The 18,853-nt window shown below is 48.9% G+C and overlaps 1 protein-coding gene across 1 annotated transcript; it reads right to left on the bottom strand.

The window, feature by feature from the left end:
- Positions 1–1,787: 1,787 nt before the first annotated feature.
- LOC134015615 (ephrin-B2a-like) lies at positions 1,788–17,782 on the bottom strand (the record flags this gene model as incomplete). The annotated part of the gene is given in 5 exon segments (XM_062455196.1): positions 1,788–6,264; positions 7,843–7,950; positions 8,568–8,660; positions 17,498–17,600; positions 17,602–17,782. Coding segments are annotated over 5 exon segments (904 nt in total), but the record flags the coding sequence as incomplete, so codon positions are not given.
- Between the last annotated feature and the right edge of the window lie 1,071 nt (positions 17,783–18,853).

Below are 18,853 nucleotides of genomic sequence, written 5' to 3'. Positions count from 1 at the left end.
CTTATGCCTATACTTCTTTACTGTAGTCTTTTTAAGCATGAGTATCTGCACTTGAGTGAAGGATGTGTGTTCTTTTGCCATCTCTGATATCTTGTAGCCTCTTAAAAAAACGACATGCCGCATAAAACCTTCCTTTGACCGTAAAATCCAAGAGTCAGTTGAAACTAACCCAGAGCTCTGGTTTTGAAGGGGCTGAACTCTTATCAAAGCTCATCTCTACAAGTTAACACCATAACTTCCACGATTTAAGCAAGGCCTAAATAAATCACAGAAAAGCCAGTTGAATAGCCTACTTGACAGTGAACCTGATAGACACCTCCCAGAACAAGTATGGGTGGTCATGCTTTTCTGGATAAACAATCAATATAGATACAGAAGGGTTAAACTTGGCGTTTGAGGCACTGGGCCCTCATATTCTTAATAGGGTTAAACTACAGACAATGGAGTGTGGGGTTAGGGCCGCCCAACACAACACTGCCTCTTCCCAAATGATAAACTCCTCACTCTCCTCTATTGAAAAAGCTATTAAACGCACGCAACGCCTCGCCGCCTTTGCACCACGCTCTGCGGTCCAGGGGCTTGAAAGAGAGAGAGCGGGCGAGAGATAAAAAGGATACATTAAATAAGAAACATCTGAACGTTTCTTTTTTCTATCTCTCTCTCGCTCTCTCTTGAATCAAAGAGTGTACTGTGCGAAGAGGCGGCAGACCACCGTGCCAGACGAGCCATCGAGACAACTCCAAATTACTTCACTCCTTCTTTTGTTTATTGTTTTATTTATCTCTCTCTTCTTCTCATCTTTCTTTCAATTTTTTTTGATAAACACTATGGAGAGGCATGCTGTGGAATTAAGTTCAATTTCATCTGTGGCCTCAAGAAACAAACAAAAAAGTTGTTCTAGACACTATGGTTATAACTTAAGCCCATTGCTTCAACTATATCCAGAAGCAAGAGTTATATTATTGTGTACTCACTATGAAAAGCTATATGGCCTAGACCACGAGCAGTTAATATCATATATACCCTGGGTAATAATGGCTAACTTTTAAGTCTTCCCAGAAGGCAGAGATTTCAGACCGCAAATATAGCTGGACTACAACATGGCTGGCCTGGATAGGATCTGGATTACTACACAGCTGATATGGACAGCCTACTTCACCATGTCTAAATTGGATTCAGAGTGATACTGGATCATGTCTCAGGTACTAACCAGCCTCCCCCGCCAGCCCTGAGCAGCCCTGAGACATGGCTGGAGAGCAGGGTGGCTACTGGAGTCCTCTGGAGCCAGGACGGGGCCTGTGGCAGGCCTGGGCCAGACTTGGCCGGTGCTACAGGCTGGAAGACTGAAGCTCTCCTGCTGGACTGTATCCAGAGAGCCTGGGTCCCCCACTGAGAGGAGCGAGGGCCCCTTAATCACCACCCTGGCTGTGACATCATCAGCCCTGGCCACAGCACAATGGACCACCCTGTACTGAGACCACACCTTCGCTAGACACGCTACTGACATATAGAGCCACGCCACATTGTGGATAGGAAGATGTATTAATATACTGACTGGAACCCAGGATACAATAACTGTTTATAGAGTGAAGTTATGTCACTTTTTGTATCCATATTTTTTTTTCATACACGTGGAATGAAGCTAGCATTTATAAGTGCAGTACACTCTGACCTGCCCCAGTTTGTCTCAGAACCGAAATGTTCCCTGACATCAATTCTCATTTGGTATTTTTTGGCAAAGATGTAGACTAACATTAATTTGAGCTCAAAACAACACAGACGGCATGTCCATAGGAAAAACATTTTATTGAAAAACATTTTCAGTTCGTAACAGACTGGTGGAATGTGTGTCATTTTTCCTCACTTTCGTTTATTTTGTTTTTGAATGTTTTAACCGTATCATGCCCTGGCCTTCTCAAACTGCAAAGGGAGGGGCAACAGCCACCTGGAAACCATAACAGACTAAAGAAACCAGGAAAGACAAACAACGCAATCATAATACTGTGTTACTTACAAACTGGACAGGAGTCAAATCAAAAACAGAACAAACTAATTCAATAAATATTTATGGTACACACTTATGGCACAAATATGCAGCAGTCGGTTTGGCAACTTTTTCCTCTCAAATTTCTTTTTAAAACCAAATTTCCATGGAAACAGTGCAAAAGGGGAGGGAGTGGGAGGACACAAGCTTTCCAACGAGCGCTAGCTAAAATACATAGCAAAAAATTCAAATTTTGTACAAAACATCTTACTTTAAGAGTTTATAAAAAAATGTTTTATTGGGTTCTGGTCAATATGTACACAAGCTATTTACCAAAAAAAGTTGTATGCTCGGGCTTTACTGAAGTGTATTCAATTTTTTCGGTATCGTTTTCCATTTACTTTCCTAAAAAGGTGAATAAGGCTATCGTAACAACCCAGGATCCATATACAATACAAACATTAATGTATGTACAGTTTCTTACCTACAGAAGAACGGTGCAAAATTACTGAGTCAGGTGACCAAGGGCTGACCATACGAGCAAGGCATTTTACAGTAGCCTGAAGTACTTTTCCTAGCCGGCATGTTAACGTTCTCACAAGATTCCCATTTTCCGTTTGATCAAGACAGAAACCATAGCAACCATGGGAGAGCATTCGTTTCTGGCTAGGATAGGAACATCAGATTGAAAGAAACTAAGATTGTCATATTCTGCCGCAGTCAGACAGCAACTAAACAGCAATTGGTTCGTGTTCTCTGGTGTGGTTTTTTCACTTTTTCTTAAATAACCGCCCAGGCGCATTTTTTTTAAACTTTCAATTGGTTTCATTTTTCACAGTTTACCTTGAACTACGGCATATAGTAAAGAAAAGAATGTTAAAATAATACTACCATTAAAAAAAAAACTGAACAGCAGGCTTGTGTGACTTTCGTTGCTATTTATGAATTGTTTTGTTTGTTGTTACATCTTTCAGTGGTTAAGAACACATCCTATAGGTGTAGGTTTTTTCTCAATTGTTAAAAAAATAAATAAAAATTGCATATTTGCAGATTTTGTAGCCTCTTAGAGGCACAAACCTCAGATCAAGGCTTGGCTTTTCGGTGAAATTTGATATTCTTAATGAACAAATGAAAATGTCAGTAATGATACATGTTTGGGCATGGCCTAAGTCACAATCAGGTTTTCATTATCTTAAGCCAATGTTTATAATGGGAGTGAAATAACAAAAAAAATCTGTCATCCACAGGACTGTTTCAAGCGGAGGTACTCTCACACACACACAAACACACACGCACACACACACAGATAAAACATGACCACGTGGCGATAGGGGAGGGGTAACAGGGTCATCGTGGGAATCTTCCCATCATCCTTTGGGAGATGCTACAGTGAGCAAGTGTGGGGAACATTGGTCGTCTACCCGGTCCACCCATCTGAGTTATTTTGGGTCAGATAAAGTCCACTCCCTTGGGCGTACGTCCAGATTGCCCTCCCTCTCCACTTCCCCTTCCCAGGCTCCTAGCCCTGTGTATATGGAAAAAGGCAGCCGTTTGGGGCGGGAATATGTGGGACAATATGGATCCAAACAGATATTGAATAATTGAAAACCTAGCTTGCATAATGTGCACTTATACCATAATATATTAACATTACTTCTCAATACCGCCTGACTACACCTGTGCTCTATGTGGCTATCATAAATAAATTCTGGTTTTTCTGTTGTTTTTTTTTGTAGTTTTTTGTTTTTGTTTTTGTGTTTTAATGTCCTCCTTTAAATGTACATCTATTTTGATTTAAAACAAACAACAAAAATGTATGGAAAAAAAGAATGGGAAAAAAAATCACGATACGGAAATGCTAATGAAGACCGAGTAACGGCAACAAAGTGTGTTGAAGTCCCTGTGCTTTTTAAACGTGAGCAGGAGAGCACTGGTCCGCCTGACCTCCGACCTCCGGGGGCGCTGCCGCGTCGACCCTTCTGGGAGCCACAGTACCAAGAACGGCTCCATCCTGTGGCTATGCTACACCCTAGACCAGGGAGTCAGGTGGCTGAGCGGTGAGGGAAGCGGGCTAGTAATCCGAAGGTTGCCAGTTCGATTCCCGGTCATGCCAACTGACGTTGTGTCCTTGGGCAAGGCACTTCACCCTACTTGCCTCGGGGGGAATGTCCCTGTACTTACTGTAAGTCGCTCTGGATAAGAGCGTCTGCTAAATGACTAAATGTCTAAATGTAGACCAGAGCGGCTGAACTCTGTGTCGCTGAAATGGCAGTAAAGCCAACAAGAATTCCTTATTGCCCCCATTTGCCAACACCCCTTCATCTGAAAAGCCTCCTATTTGTGTTACACTCAAGCCAACCCCTTTAACTCTACAGTTACAACCTTTTACTTATCTACATATTTTGCCTCCAACTCCATGGTTGGGCGGCTGGGTGGAGGAGTCGAGGACATAAAAAGTGCTGCTTTAAAATGTTCGTGAAGATCCTCCACCCTACCCAGAAGCCACCTTGGCAGCCGGGATCCCCGACCGAGGGGTGAATGTCCTGCAGAGGGCCGCACAAATTCTCCCCTCCTTCCCTGTCCAATCCCTGACCTCTTTCTCTCTCTGCTTCTCACCTCTCCAAGCCAATGGGATGCAGTGTGTGTTTATTACGTGGGTCGTCACATGCACCAGCACGACAAATCTCGGACGATACCACGACACTAAACAACGTCTTCTGTGTGAGTGAACAATACCAGGAATGAAAAAACAGAAACGAATGATTAAACAAACTTACAACGTGTCAAAAATACCACCAAAAAAAAGGAATCATATATTTTTTTTTTTTTCAAACGTTCAAGTAACAACTGTGTGAACTGTTATGCTAAAACTGAAAATCAGGTTGGGCAATGAGGAACGACGGGGTTGTATGCAAGATGATCCACACAGTTCACAATGAGTATGTGTGTGTGTGTGTGTTTGAGTGTGAGAGTGTAAGTGACAGGGGGAGTGAGTAATGTCCATGAATCAGTCAGGGAAGTCTCAGAGTGGAGATATCAGAATCTCTATTCCGCTTCTGGACCATAATGCACCTGGTGGCCCCGGGCGACCAAAGGGACCAACGTTCACAGTTCCGCTCGTTCCCTCCTCCGCTCTCTCCTCTCGTCTTTCCCTCCTCTCTTTGTGTCTCTCGCTCTTTCCAAGCAGCAGTCTCTCCTCTTCTGAGGGGGGGGGGGGAGTTAAGAAAGAAAGGATGAACTTCTATCCCTCCTCTTTGCCTCTCCCACGAAAAATCGGCACATCTGTCCGCTTTTGTCATCCACTCCGAAGCGCGCGGGCGAGCGACTCGTCCGTACGTCCAAACGCTCCGGCCGCCTCCGAGACCCCAGTGTCCATCTCAGCGCGCCGAGAAGAAAGAAGAGAAAAGCAGGGAGCGGACAGAGGAGAGGGATCCGAACCTGCCCCCCCCCCCGCCCGCCTCTCTCCAGAGATCAGCAGCTTGCTCTCCAGCCTCCCCTCCTCCACCTCCACCCCAAGCCTCCCCCTCCCACTCAGCGACAATAACAAGAAGAACCAGAATAGCAACATCTCTGCAGGAGGTTGACCAAAAAAAAGACGGCGGGCAAAAACGAGGGAGGGAGGAGGAGAGGTCGAGCGAGATGGAGTGAGAGAGAGAGAGAGAGAGAGAGCGAGAGAGAGAGAGAACGATTCACGTGCGTCCGCGTAGCGGGCTGAACCAAACCCGCCCTGCCAAAGTGTGTGTGGGGAAGGTGGGTGGGAGGGGAGGGACTTAGTGTTTTCTTTTCCGGAAAGGGGAGAGCGGGGATCGGTGGGTTGGGGGTGGGCTGGGGGGGGCGGTGGCATGTCGTGGAGGTCCCGATTCAGACTTTGTAGTAGATGTTGGCGGGGCTCTGGGGGGGCATCTCCTGGACGATGTACACGGGGTGCCCGTAGTCCCCGCTCACCTTCTCGTAGTGCGGGCAGAACACGCTGTCCGCAGTCCTGAGCGGGATGATGATGTCGCTGGGCTCCGAGCCGTTGTTGTTCCCGCCCCCGCCGCCGCCCCTCTTGGGCGTGGCCAGCGTGCTGAGGGACAACGTGGTGGCGTGCTGCGGCGAGTGCTTCCTGTGCCGCCGCCGGTACTTGAGCAGCAGCAGGACCAGCATGATGATGATGATGATGAAGATGACGCTGCCCGACGCGATGCAGGCGAAGAGGGCCACCTCGGAGCCCACCACGCTGGACGACTTGCCGCCCGCGCCGGCACCGTTCTCCTCGCCCTCTGGGTGGTACGAGTGGCCTGAGAGGAAGACAGGTGGGGAGAAGAGAGAGAGTGAGTGACACAGCACGTTTTTTTCACAGAATGAACATCCATGAAATACAATGAAAAGGTCATCCGTGTACAATCGTAAGATGACGTTTGAAGGAGAGCTTCAAACGTCCCAGCTTTCTCCTTTCATTTCCATCACCCCGCTCTCGTGCCTGTACGGACTCTCTGCCTCGTACAACACAGTCTTTTGATCTTGCCGTTGTGAAGGTGTGAGGCGAGGAGAGGAAAGTACAATACTGGGATTGAAAGATGCTTTCAGTGAGCTTTTTATTGAAGGTCAAGCCCTCGTCTCTCCATCTAGATATTCAAATTCAGCTGGTGGTCACCTTGACTTTGAGTGTAGACCACAGCGGTGTCACATAACCAAGATGGCAAGAGTACTTCTGACATAACAGCTCCTTGATATTTGAATAACTTGAACACGAAACATCTATTGAAAATGTACAAATAAATACGTTAAAATGGGGACTTTTACAACACAAGAAAAGTTGATTATAAAAGCAAAGCTGTGATTGGGATAGTACCCCCCACCCCCACACTTGAGACTTGAGAGCACTAACTCTCTGGTCCACATTGAGTTGTTAAAGGCAAGTCTGTCTCCTCTTCCCCCAGGATACAGAGCTATTCTCTGGGCAGGAGGGATTACTGTGTCTCCCTGTCTGGCTGGCCAGCATCCCCTGCAGGGCCTGCTGGTGTTGATGCTATGAGGAGTGGAAGGCTTGGAAGATGGCAGAAGGCCCAACTCTAGCACCCTGTCCCTGTTGTACATGGGGATTACCGCTGCCTCACAAGCCCAGCTCCTACCACTCCCAACGCCCATATGCTCTCACTCCACGCCAAGATGGAGGGATGAGGTGAAAAAAAGGAGAAGAGAGGGAGAAGATGCTGAGGTCAGCAGGGTGGATGTGCCAGCGTGGATTTGAGTGGCTAGCTGGCAGGACGGCGCGGCCGTTGTCAGAGGGATTTGAGAATGAAAATAGAAGCTCGGGTCTCGACAAAAAGCCCTCGCCACCGTGCCAGAGTTTAAATAGGTCACTGTTTTGGTTTGTTCCATCTCTTGTTTTTTTTCTTTCTTTTGCTCCCCCCTCTAAAAGCAGAAAGTTCGATGCGGAAATTGCGGGGCTGGAGATTTTTAACTGCAATTTAATAGCTCCGATAAGAACGGTCTGGTTTGAGAATGTGCGCACGGGGAGAACAAGTGCACGTCTGTGCGAGGAGCAGTTACCGTTAAAAGATGGCGGACGCCGATTGGATAGTTTTACCTCAAAATGTCAGCGCAGGTGGGTGGGGGCGGGAGGGAGGGAGGCGGAGGAGAGCTGGGACCACAGTGGGGCGTTGTAGCGCTGGAGAACCTATAGATGCTTATCAGTTTTATGGGCAACTTTCAATTATGGGCCAACGAATTGCTGACCTTTCCTTCCTGTTCTTACAAAGGCTTAGCGAACGCGGGGACACGCACGCACGCACACACACACACACACACACACACACAGACCTCTCTGTGCTCTATGTCCCTGAGAGATTGTGGCTGGCTATGAACACTCTTACCTGACTTCTCCAGAACTTCGTTTGGTTTGTTGGACTCTTTGCCCACTTCTGGGTGCTTGGGGGGATAGCTGGTGGGGTAGTCTTTGGGGGAAGTAGGATCAGAGGGATCTGGAAGCGGGGGGAGAAAAGATGCATCAGACACGCGGGAGACAGATGACTGACAGTGACTGCATGGGTGTGGTGTTTGTCTGGGGCTGTGAGGAGGCCTGCTCGAATCCATTTGGTGTGAAAGAGTATGTGCCTCTATGTATGAGTATGGGCCTGCTCTTAATGAAAGCACAGCATTCCTGATTAATTCCCTGACCTTCAGAGCCTCTCTGTGGTGTGGAGGCGGGTGCGTCGACGAGAGCGACCTCAGGAAATTACCCCATTGGGTAGAGAGTAACTGATTTATGAATAATCATGGCCATTAATTACCAGCGGGGGCTGGGCACCATCACTATGGAGGACAGATGCAGTGTGTGTGTGTATCTGTATGTGTGTGTGTGTATCCATTACAGTTCTACAGGATTACATCTGGAAAAGACCCTGCCCTGGGTGTTAAGCAGACTATGGAGCTAAATGCCTGGTAACCCTTCAATACCTTATATGGGCCTAGAACAAAGAGGTGTTCAGTATTCCACATGATATAATGTTCTATGGTTGCCTATGGTTTCAAGGCTGTGTACCAATCAGGCCTCACAAAAGCACCCGCCGAAGGAATCTGTTATAAATACAATACTCACTTTGTCCCACTTTCATGATTATCTTCATAGACTTGGTCTTGCACACTCCCCCTTCCTGGCTGTCAATGCCTTCCATGGTGCCATTGGATGTAGCTACAAGAGAAGAAGAAGGAAATACACAAAAACGAGGTTAGCGTTAGCCGCAATGCTAACAACACACCCAACACCACAGAGGTCCGTGCGACCACATGCACCGTTATGCCCGTTTTTTCCCTCCATCCTGACTAAATCAATTTTTTTTCCTTTTAAAGGACATAATTGAGACTAGAGAAGGATTAAACATGCGAGTGGCTGAGCCGTTTCCTCCTGTTAACAATGTCACGTTCATCCAGGCTTGTCACCGCACCCATTCCAGATAGGGGCAAAAATTTCACGTCCCCAAAGTCAATTAGCTTGAGTAATTGTGTCTGTAATATCTCTAACTGGGCTGAGTGGCCCGGTGGAAACGGCAGTTATGGAGAAATGAGGGAGCAGGGGAAGACACAGAGACAATGGGCAGAAACAATGGGCGGCCATCTTGGCAGAGCCACAGGAAATTCTAGGGAGGCTTATCGAACATTAGCGCCAGCAACCCTCCAGAGAGCGCTGGGGTTGTTATTAAAGAATCAGCTGCCTGATTGAAAAAGCTCTTAAACGAGCTGCAGTCTAAAACCTAAACCTGATGCCAGGTGGTAAAATAAAAGGCAGTAACCGACAGATGAAGCAGAGAGGAAAACCCCTTCAAAAAAGCCTGTAAATTGAGTTGACTAAAAACACTCTTTCTTTTTTGTTTCTCGTGTGGTGTGAGGTAGGAGGTGATGAATATTTCAGCGACCCCTTGAAATGATCTGGGAGCAGCTCTAAACAGTTTGTCTGTGGGCTCAGAGCAGATGTTGTAGGGGGAGCAGAGGGGCTGTGTATCCCCACCAACACAAGACAGAGGAACAAACTAACCCTCTAAACAGATGTGACGGAGCCTTTTAAAACCAAAGAAAAAAAAAACAAATAAAGATTTAAAGAGTTAGCAACAACATGCACAGATGTTAGGCCACAAACAGTGTACAACTATCAAATACAAATAGCTTGCCTTAATGAACTCCATACACGTGCTACTGGCAGACTCAAATAGAGCTACACACACTGAAGGTCTACATCTAGTGAAGAGGACCACCCTGTTTCTCCCCATGCACCAGCCCCAGACTCAACACTGCCCCCTGAGGTGGTAGCGGGTACTGCAGACAGAGAGGCGTAGCAGGGTGGGGTGGCATGGGGGCCTCCTGGTCTATCAGGTCAGTAACATAGAGGCTAACGAGTTGCCAGGGGCTTAGCTGGCTTGGCCTCCTGCCAGCTTGGCCACATTCACTCTGCCCCCCTCCCTGCCTCTCCTAACCCCCAACCTCCCTCCCTCTCCTAGCCCCCAGCCTCCCTCCCTCCCCTAGCCCCCAGCCTCCCTCCCTCCCCTAGCCCCCAGCCTCCCTCCCTCCCCTAGCCCCCAGCCTCCCTCTCTACCCTAGCCTCCCTCCCTCCCTCTTTCTCTCTCTGTCTCTCACCACCTCCCTCTCTCTCTGTCTCAACCGCTCTCCCTTCCTCTCCCCTTTTTCCTACACAGGGGGGACAGGCGCCTCGAAGCCTGAACACCCACCGCCACCACCACCCCTCCTCCTCCCTTCCTCTTCCCCTCCCCATCTGCCGGCCACGACGGACCCGTCCCCCTCTGCCCACCCTCCTCCCCCTCTCCCCCTACCCCTCTCCCCCTCGCCCTCTCGCCCAACTCTTTTTTCATCCACCGGAAGGGGATGACATAAAGCAGGTGCTTCAGAATCCCGCTTCGCAGCTCTGGTCTTCTCTTGATTTCCCTGTCTCCTTTTTTCCTCGACTGCTAATCATTTTGATCCTGAGCCTCTCGCTCCGGAGAGATGTTGATAGGGACGGACATAAAGAGCATGTTAACGAGCACTGTTTCCCCTCCTCTTCCCCTCCCTCTCTCTCCCCTCCTCTTCCCCTCCCTCTCTCTCCCCTCCTCTTCCCCTCCCTCTCTCTCCCCTCCTCTTCCCCTCCCTCTCTCTCCCCTCCCTCTCTCTCCCCTCCTCTTCCCCTCCCTCTCTCTCCCCTCCCTCTCTCTCCCCTCCCTCTCTCTCCGCTCCTCTTCCCCTCCCTCTCTCTCCCCTCCTCTTCCCCTCCCTCTCTCTCGCCTCCCTCTCTCTCCCCTCCTCTTCCCCTCCCTCTCTCTCCCCTCCTCTTTCCCTCAGTCTCTCAAGCTGACCTATGGCTTTTTCGTGGAGGACGACAAGCACATTATGTGCAAAGCTTCTTAAAAGCTTGTGCTTCTGTGTGGCTGTGTGTGTGTGTGTGTGTGTGTGTGTGTGTGTGTGTGTGTGTGTGTGTGTGTGTGTGTGTGTGTGTGTGTGTGTGTGTGTGTGTGTATTCAATAAACCTGTTAGCATTACTCACTAACCTAACATTTTAATACTATCCCATCTTTTTCCCTCTTATCATGAGATACATTTTGTGTGTGCGTGTGTGTGTGTTTGTATGTGTCTGAATGAGTGCACATGAGCCCATGCTGGACCATACGTATTAGCGGGTCAAAGTTCAGGGTTGAGGTTGGGGACCAAACAGAAGCTATATGTAGGTCATGTCCGCTCTCTGAGGCAGCATCTCCATCCTGCGTCTGTCCTCCCTTCCTCTGTTGTCCTGTAAAACCACTAAACACCACATCGACACCCACCCAAACCTAATAAAACATGACCCTAAAAACTAGTCAAGTAATCTGTCCTCCACCCTGGTCTCCAGTCGGCTCAAACGCTCCCCACGCCTATCAAAACCTATTTAACTCAGAAACCTCCGAACCGGCTGTCGAACGTTCTCTGAGGGGTAAACATACTTTCTGCTCCTTTAAAAACTCACACCCTAATGCTGGAGCCAGACTCAGAGCCTTCCAGGCCTGACCTGGTTTCTAACAAGAATGGGATTGTTTACTCTGCTAAGGCTAGCTGGCTGGATATCTGGCTAGCTGACCGGCAGGCTTGCTGCCTGGCTTGCCGGCTGGCTGTATTTCTGGCTAGGCTGGCTGGCTTGCTTACTTGCTGGCTAGCTTGTTGGCAGACTTGCGTGTCGGGATGACTGGATAGCTCACTTGCCGGTCGGTTGGAGTAGCTGGCTGTTAGCTGCCACGGGCTAGCAGCTAATCCCCCATACAGAAGGAGTGTTGGGGAGGATAGACTAGGCTCATACATGGTCCCTCACAAATGGATTTACTCTCCTACTGCCACTGCCTTACAGCGCTCTGATAAGACTCACTAAGAGTGACAGACAGACGGAGAAAGAAAGATGGAGAGAGGGAGAGAAGGAGAGATAGAGGGAGAGTGGGAATGAGAGATTATTCCATCCAATTCCAGAGAGAAAGAGAGGGAGAGAGCGAGAGAGAGAAGTTGATCGACCTAACCCACAAAGGAGAAAAAAACTATGGTGGGAAGGGAGGGGGATGAGAGGGAGGGGGTGAGAGAGGAGAGAGAGAGAGAGAGAGAGAGAGAGAGAGAGAGAGAGAGAGAGAGAGAGAGAGAGAGAGAGAGAGAGAGAGAGAGAGAGAGAGAGAGAGAGAGAGAGCTTTTCGTAAGTGACGTGTCACTTCTCCTTTGGGCCGCATTCACTCAAATGTTGCAGAAGCCATTTTAACATGCTAAGTCTCTCAGGTTTTGCTCCCAGCACATGTTTAAGATGGGGTTAGCCCTGTTCAGAAGACATCTTAAAAGTTCTCTCTTAAAACCGTGGCCAGCCACAAAGTCACCACAACCGCGCACACGTACACACACACACATAGAGGGAACCGTGGGAGAGCAATCACACAACTGACAATGACAAAGAACCTCCCTACTGAATAGTGACAACTCAAGCACTCCCATGACCAATGTTGGTTACACACACGCACGTACACACACACACACACACACCCACACAGATGGCACACTCCTCATACACACACACAGATGGCACACTCCTCACACACACGCTAACAAGACCGGGCACACAAACGGTAAAGGAGTGCAGCAGTGTCTTGACTTTGAGGCCTTGTTTGCGTTTGCGCGAGAGAACCACCTCCTGAATTAACACCTGCGCCGACATCAAAACCTCCACTCCGATCTGTCAGGCACACGCTGCTCCAGAGTCCTCTCACCTCGCGGCCGAAACACTTCAAACACCCTCATCATCGTAAACCTCTGACTCTCTGTTAGTACCTGCTTACCCGGTCAGGGAACAGGAGAACGTCCTTCTTAAACAAACGGCTTTCAATTGTCCGTCTGTGGAGACGAGACAGATAAAGACTTTGGAGCGCTTAACTCAATTTCTCCACTCCGCTAATATAACTGGCGCTAACAACAGCCCTCTGTGTGTGTGTGTGTGTGTGTGTGTGTGTGTGTGTGTGTGTGTGTGTGTGTGTGCAAGTGTGCATAATTAATACACAACTCGGAGGCAAAGCGGGGAGCCACAAAAATTCGGAAATAGAGCGAGAGAATGCAGGAGTGAGAGACGGAGAGACAGATGCGGCTATGATCTAAACGCCGCCTTAATTGTCCCCTCTCCCGGTTGCCACGGAGAACCAAGCCGTCGCCGAGGCGCTGGGGTCGTAGGCTGGTTAGCGCCAGTCACAGGCCTGTGCCCTAATCGTCTGAGACAGAGGACTGCCCTTCCTCTCAGGACCCCGGTGAACCGGCCAGGGCAAAGCGGGGTCACCCCATGTACCATCGCCCTGACCCCCTCACCCCTCACCCCCCTAGCACCCCGCAACCCAACGGCTCTCAATGTCGTATCAAACTCCCAAGGTGATGGTTGGGTTATGGTGTTTGAGCATTTTGTTACATATTGACTCGGGTGTCTTCTAACGACACGCTGAGTTGGCAGGATAGGTTGACATGCAAGTTTGTTTGTCAGTATTTTGTTGTACATGTTTCTATTTATATTTAAGGATAAGCACACTCACTTTAAGATGTTAAGATTCAATATGTTTATTATATATTAACAGGATGCACCTGCCCACCACAGCAAGTTCCTTGTTTGTGAACACACTTACTTGGCGAATAAACACAATTCTGAATGTGATACTGATTCAGACGTTGCGGTGTTGCCGAAGGGTTGGGAGTTCCAGTAGAAAACTGAAGTCGAACTTAACAGGAGGAATTCCCACAGAGCGTGCCAACTGCTGACAAAGCTCCTATTTTGTGTATTTTGACTGACAAGAAAGGTGATTAAAATCTGGAATTTCCCTTACTCTTGTCTCTCTGAACACCTCCCCTTCCCCACACCCTCTTTTCTCTTTCTCTCTCTGCCCTCTTTTCCTCTCTCTCTCTCTCTCTCTCTCTCTCTCTCTCTCTCTCTCTCTCTCTCTCTCTCTCTCTCTCTCTCTCTCTGCCTCTCTGTCCCCCTCTCTCTCTCTCTCTCTGTGCTACCCCTCCCCTCTCCCACTCTCTCCCTTTCTCTCTCTCTCTCTCTTCTCTACCCCTCCCCTCTCCCACTCTCTCCCTTTCTCTCTCTCTCTCTCTCTCTCTACCCCTCCCCTCTCCCCGTCCTCCCTCCCCTCCCTCTTTGGCTCATGTAATCATCTCCCTCACTAAGTTCTCTGCTGCAGGCCATGCTGCCCCCTAACGATCACATCACCCTCATCTGCTCTGAACTGGAGCACCATTGTGGCCGGCCGCTTTCAGAGTATGTTAGGGAGGACACGCGCGCGCTTACGCACACACAGGAAGATACCAGTACACACACACACACACACACACACACTGTAAGATGCCAGTACACACACACACACACACACACACTGGAAGATGGCCAGTACACACACACACACACACACACACACACACACACACACACACACACACACACACTGGAAGATGCCAGTACACACACACACACACACACACTGGAAGATACCAGTACACACACACACACACACAGACACACACTGGAAAATGCCAGTACACACACACACACACACGCACAAACATGAAGATGCCAGTACACACACTCGTGCAGATACAGTTGGGCATAGGCAGCATCTAACCGAGCAGGCAAACACACACACACACACAAACACACACAACACACACAAACACACATGCAATAACAATCAGCTGTGGAACAATGAAGTATTTGTCGCTTTTAGCTTCATGACAGACTGATTACCATGTCTCTCATATCCGCTATTCTGATGCAGGATTTGAGAGGCCCACGTATCAAAACACTAATGCACAGTTGTTTGGGTGTTGTCCTTAGGGAAGACTCCTATAGAAGCTTCTATCCGAGCGAGGCACCCTCCGCAACACCAGCAGAGCTAATCCAATTGGCTGGTTCAGATATCCCTTTGATGCGGGCCAGACTGATTAAAAGCAGAAATCAGGATTAAACACTCTTTAATTAATTACTTATCGAGTGCTCGCTCTCCCAACTGGGATTGATATCCCCCTCTCTGAACTTTCGAAGACGGTCGTACTTCAGTGAGTGTTTGCGGAAGAATGCTCCCGTGCACACGCACGCGCCAAATTCACTTCACGTCTCACATTCACCCGTAAACTCGAATCACTCTTATCGCCTAACACTTAGAAAACTCCCTTTCTCAGCCACACACACCCACACCTACACACACACACCCACACCTACACCCACACACACACACCTACACACACACCACTCCTTGGGTCTTTGTTCTCTGCTCGCCCCAGTGTTTGCTCATGTGAGGCAAAGCCGGCGTGTATCCTGCCTGTACAAACACACACGCTGCATTACTGCAGCACTACAGGCCCTCAGTGGCTTCAGGGCTTAGAGCAGGAGCCAGCGCGGGCTAGCGCCACAGAACAAGAGGCAATTAACAGCTCGTCTGAACCATGCTCAGATGGTGAAATCGCCTCTCTCTCCCTCTCTCTCTCTACCTCTCTCTCTCCCCCCCCCCCCCCCTCTCTCTATCTCTCTGTGTCTCTCTTTTTCGGCTATGCATTAACATCAGGGTTTAAAAAAAGATCCTTTGAGAGTGGGTGGGGGGGGGGGGGGGTGGGTGGCTACAACATCACATGAATTTGCAAATGCTGCAAAATTGGATTTTCCCTCCCTGCACGTCCTCAAAGTTGGAATTTAACTTTTTTTTCTCCCATTTCTGTTCCTCTGTTCCTCTCCTCTTTTACCCCTTCACTATTTCATTTGCTCTCTCTGTCTCCCCCTCTCTTCCTATCTCTCTCTCTCTCTCTCTCTCTCTCTCTCTCTGACTGTCCATCTAATCCGATTTCCAGATTGATTGAGTGCGCTGCTGTAAGTTGGGGTCAATTTGAACTCTGACTTCAGGGAATGTGTGTGCTAGATAGAGGGAGAGAGGCCAGACTGGGAGGAACAGACAGAGAGAGCGAGATAGAGATAGAGAGATAGAGAGAGAGAGAGAGAGAGAGAGAGAGAGAGAGAGAGAGAGAGAGAGAGAGGAGAGAGAGAGAGAGATGAGAGAGAGAGAGAGAGAGAGAGAGAGAGAGAGGATGAGAAATGTAGCGATGGAACCGAGAGAGAATGGATGATGGTGGGGCTGACATCTGAGAAAATACGCACACCCACGCAGGCACACACACACGCACTCTCACACACACGCACACACACCACTCACAACACTGAGGCAACAAGAAGCCGCTCTGAGCTCAAATTATGCAAAGCGCCCTATTTAGAGGAAGGTCTTAGGAAGAGCAGCGTGCTCATGTATGCGCTGTGTGTTACGTGTACGTGCGGTTATGCATATTTGTGTGTATATACATACAGTATATTTCCGTGTGTGTTTGTATATGTATTCTGTGTGTGCATAGTGTACATATATGTGTATGTGCACATGTTCTGAACACACACACAACACACACACACACACCACATACACACACAACATCTAACTGCAGACGTACACAGGGAGAATATCTTCCTTAAACAGCAGTCAGAGATGCAGAAAACGTCCCATCGTTCACTCATCAATATTTAACCTGTGTGGAGGCAGAGAGAGCATCGTGTCTTGGGGAAGTGTGCGGGAGGAGGGGAAGGGGGGGGGGGGGGTTAGGGGAGGGGAGGGGAGGGAAGGGTGATGAGGTAGGAGGGTCGGAGGGGGGGGTGAGGGGGGGGGGGTCTGCCTCTCTCACTTCCTGCTGTGATACCCTTTTATAATCTCCATCAAACCTCCACTGGCTATGTTTATACAGCTACCGGGAGTGTGTGTGTGTGTGTGTGTCTCAGTGTGTGCTCACAGGCTTGTCTCTTTGCACTTTATTTAACTTCAAACCATTCATTCAGGATGTTCTAAGACTATCCTGCTACTTAGCAAGGCCAGGAGTGGCAAACCACAACACTAAGTCACAAGCCGAAAATATTGACACATTTTCTCAGGGTTAAGGTTGGGGTCAGTGTCTAAGATATCCTGACGCTAGCAAATAAACTACGAAGGCCACAACTATTGGCTAAATTATAAAGCAAACTGCCTACCTTTCTGTAATTGGCTCAGATAACACTGACAGTTCTGGCTGGCGTGTGATTCAATTACCCAACCCTGTTCTTCCCTATCTTCTTCATTCTCCCACCCCCTCTCTTTCCCCTCCCCTTTATTCCCTCTCCTCCAGTCAGTCAGAAATATTGCCGTGTCCTGGTCTGACAGCTCACAGATGGCTGTGGTCGAGCTGCACAGATGGTGCTGTCCGTGCCACCCCCCATCAGCACCACAGATGGTTCGGTCCACCTCCCATATTTCAGAGACCAGGAGGAAGCAATCCAGCATCTCCTCATTAACTCCACGCCGACACGCCATTGGACGGCCCCGCAAGTTACTTCCTCATCCCTCCCCATCACATCACCAGCCAGTCATTGGCTGTCCGGCCAGCGCCTATCCTCGTGATTGGCCAGGAAAAAGCACGTGACGATTATGAAGCAGCCGTTTCAGTACTTACAGATGATGTAGTAGTCCTTGCCCCTGAAGAACTCCAAGCCCCAGAGGTTGGGGCTGAACTCCTGAAACTTGAGGGTGAACTTGACGTCCTGGTCGGGTTTGACGGCAGTTGAGCAGCGGCGTGTCGGCCTTGGTGATGGTGCAGCTCTCCAGCTGATCCTGAGGAACCATGTAGATTTTGTAATACTCGATGCCCTCGCCCACTCCGCCATCCACACGCGGGCACACAATGTCCAGTTTATCCCCGATCTGGGGGTACAATACCACGCCCTGCCCTGGCACGAATCTGGAGGGAGAGAGAGAAGGGGGGAGGGGGGGGGGGGGGGGGGGGGTGGGGGGTGGAGGGGGTTAGGAATGAACATCAGACAAGCCATGGTCTCGAGTCATTAAGTATTCAGACAATGTTCGCACACTGTGAATGTGTTCAAGCCCCCAAAAACGGCAAAGTCATCTTAATAATTGATGTGTTAATTAGTAATTAGCTTCATTAAACACTGGATGATAGATGGTTCTGACAGTGTGTGTGCGTGTGTGTGTGTGTGACCGTCATGTCTGAGTACAAAGTCAAACAAGTCATATCTGTCTTGAGTGATGAATGGAGCGAGCGGTGTCACAGGAAGATAAAGGTTGAGATGACAACGGGACACAGACGCGACGCCATCTTTAAACGGGGACAGAACATTCTAGGTCGCATGGGTATTGGAAAACGAAAACACACACCTAGAGGCTTGGAGCCCAGAACCCCCCCCCCCCCCCCCATACACACACTCACACACACACTCACACACACACTCACACACACACTCACACACACACTCACACACACACTCACACGTACAAAGAAAACATTCTCCCACATTTAAAAGCTGTACAGATAGCATCCCTATAGCAACTTGTTCCCTCACAACACACACACACACACACATATTTCTGATGCTAACTGATTTGTCCCATACATGAACATGAGAGGATGTGTTTTGAAATGTTATCCTGGAAGCCCTGGAGGCCCCTCAGGGCCACATGATGAGGATCTTTATTGAGTGAAAGAGAAAAACAGAACTACAGATGATTATGAAAATCTATGGACACGGACCGGCAAGAGAGAAGGAATCTGAAAAGCTGGCTTTGTTTCAGGGTGGACGTGCTCCTGCATTTGTAATCTTTACCAACTGCTGCTTTAATCTGACCTGGTGGGGGCTGTTTTAGGGAGAGGTCGTGACCCCTTCACCCTCCCCGGGATATCTTGTTTGTGTTGCTGCAGAGGTAAACACACACACACACAGTTTCTCTCACATACAAACCACACAAACACACCCTACAGAGAGTGCTTTGCTTTCATCTTCCTCATCCCTTCCCT

The sequence above is a fragment of the Osmerus eperlanus genome, unplaced genomic scaffold (assembly GCF_963692335.1).
Source record: "Osmerus eperlanus unplaced genomic scaffold, fOsmEpe2.1 SCAFFOLD_293, whole genome shotgun sequence".
NCBI lineage: Eukaryota > Metazoa > Chordata > Actinopteri > Osmeriformes > Osmeridae > Osmerus > Osmerus eperlanus.
The sequence above is the reverse complement of the archived record's forward strand: the minus strand, read 5'-3'. Positions and strand labels throughout refer to the sequence as shown.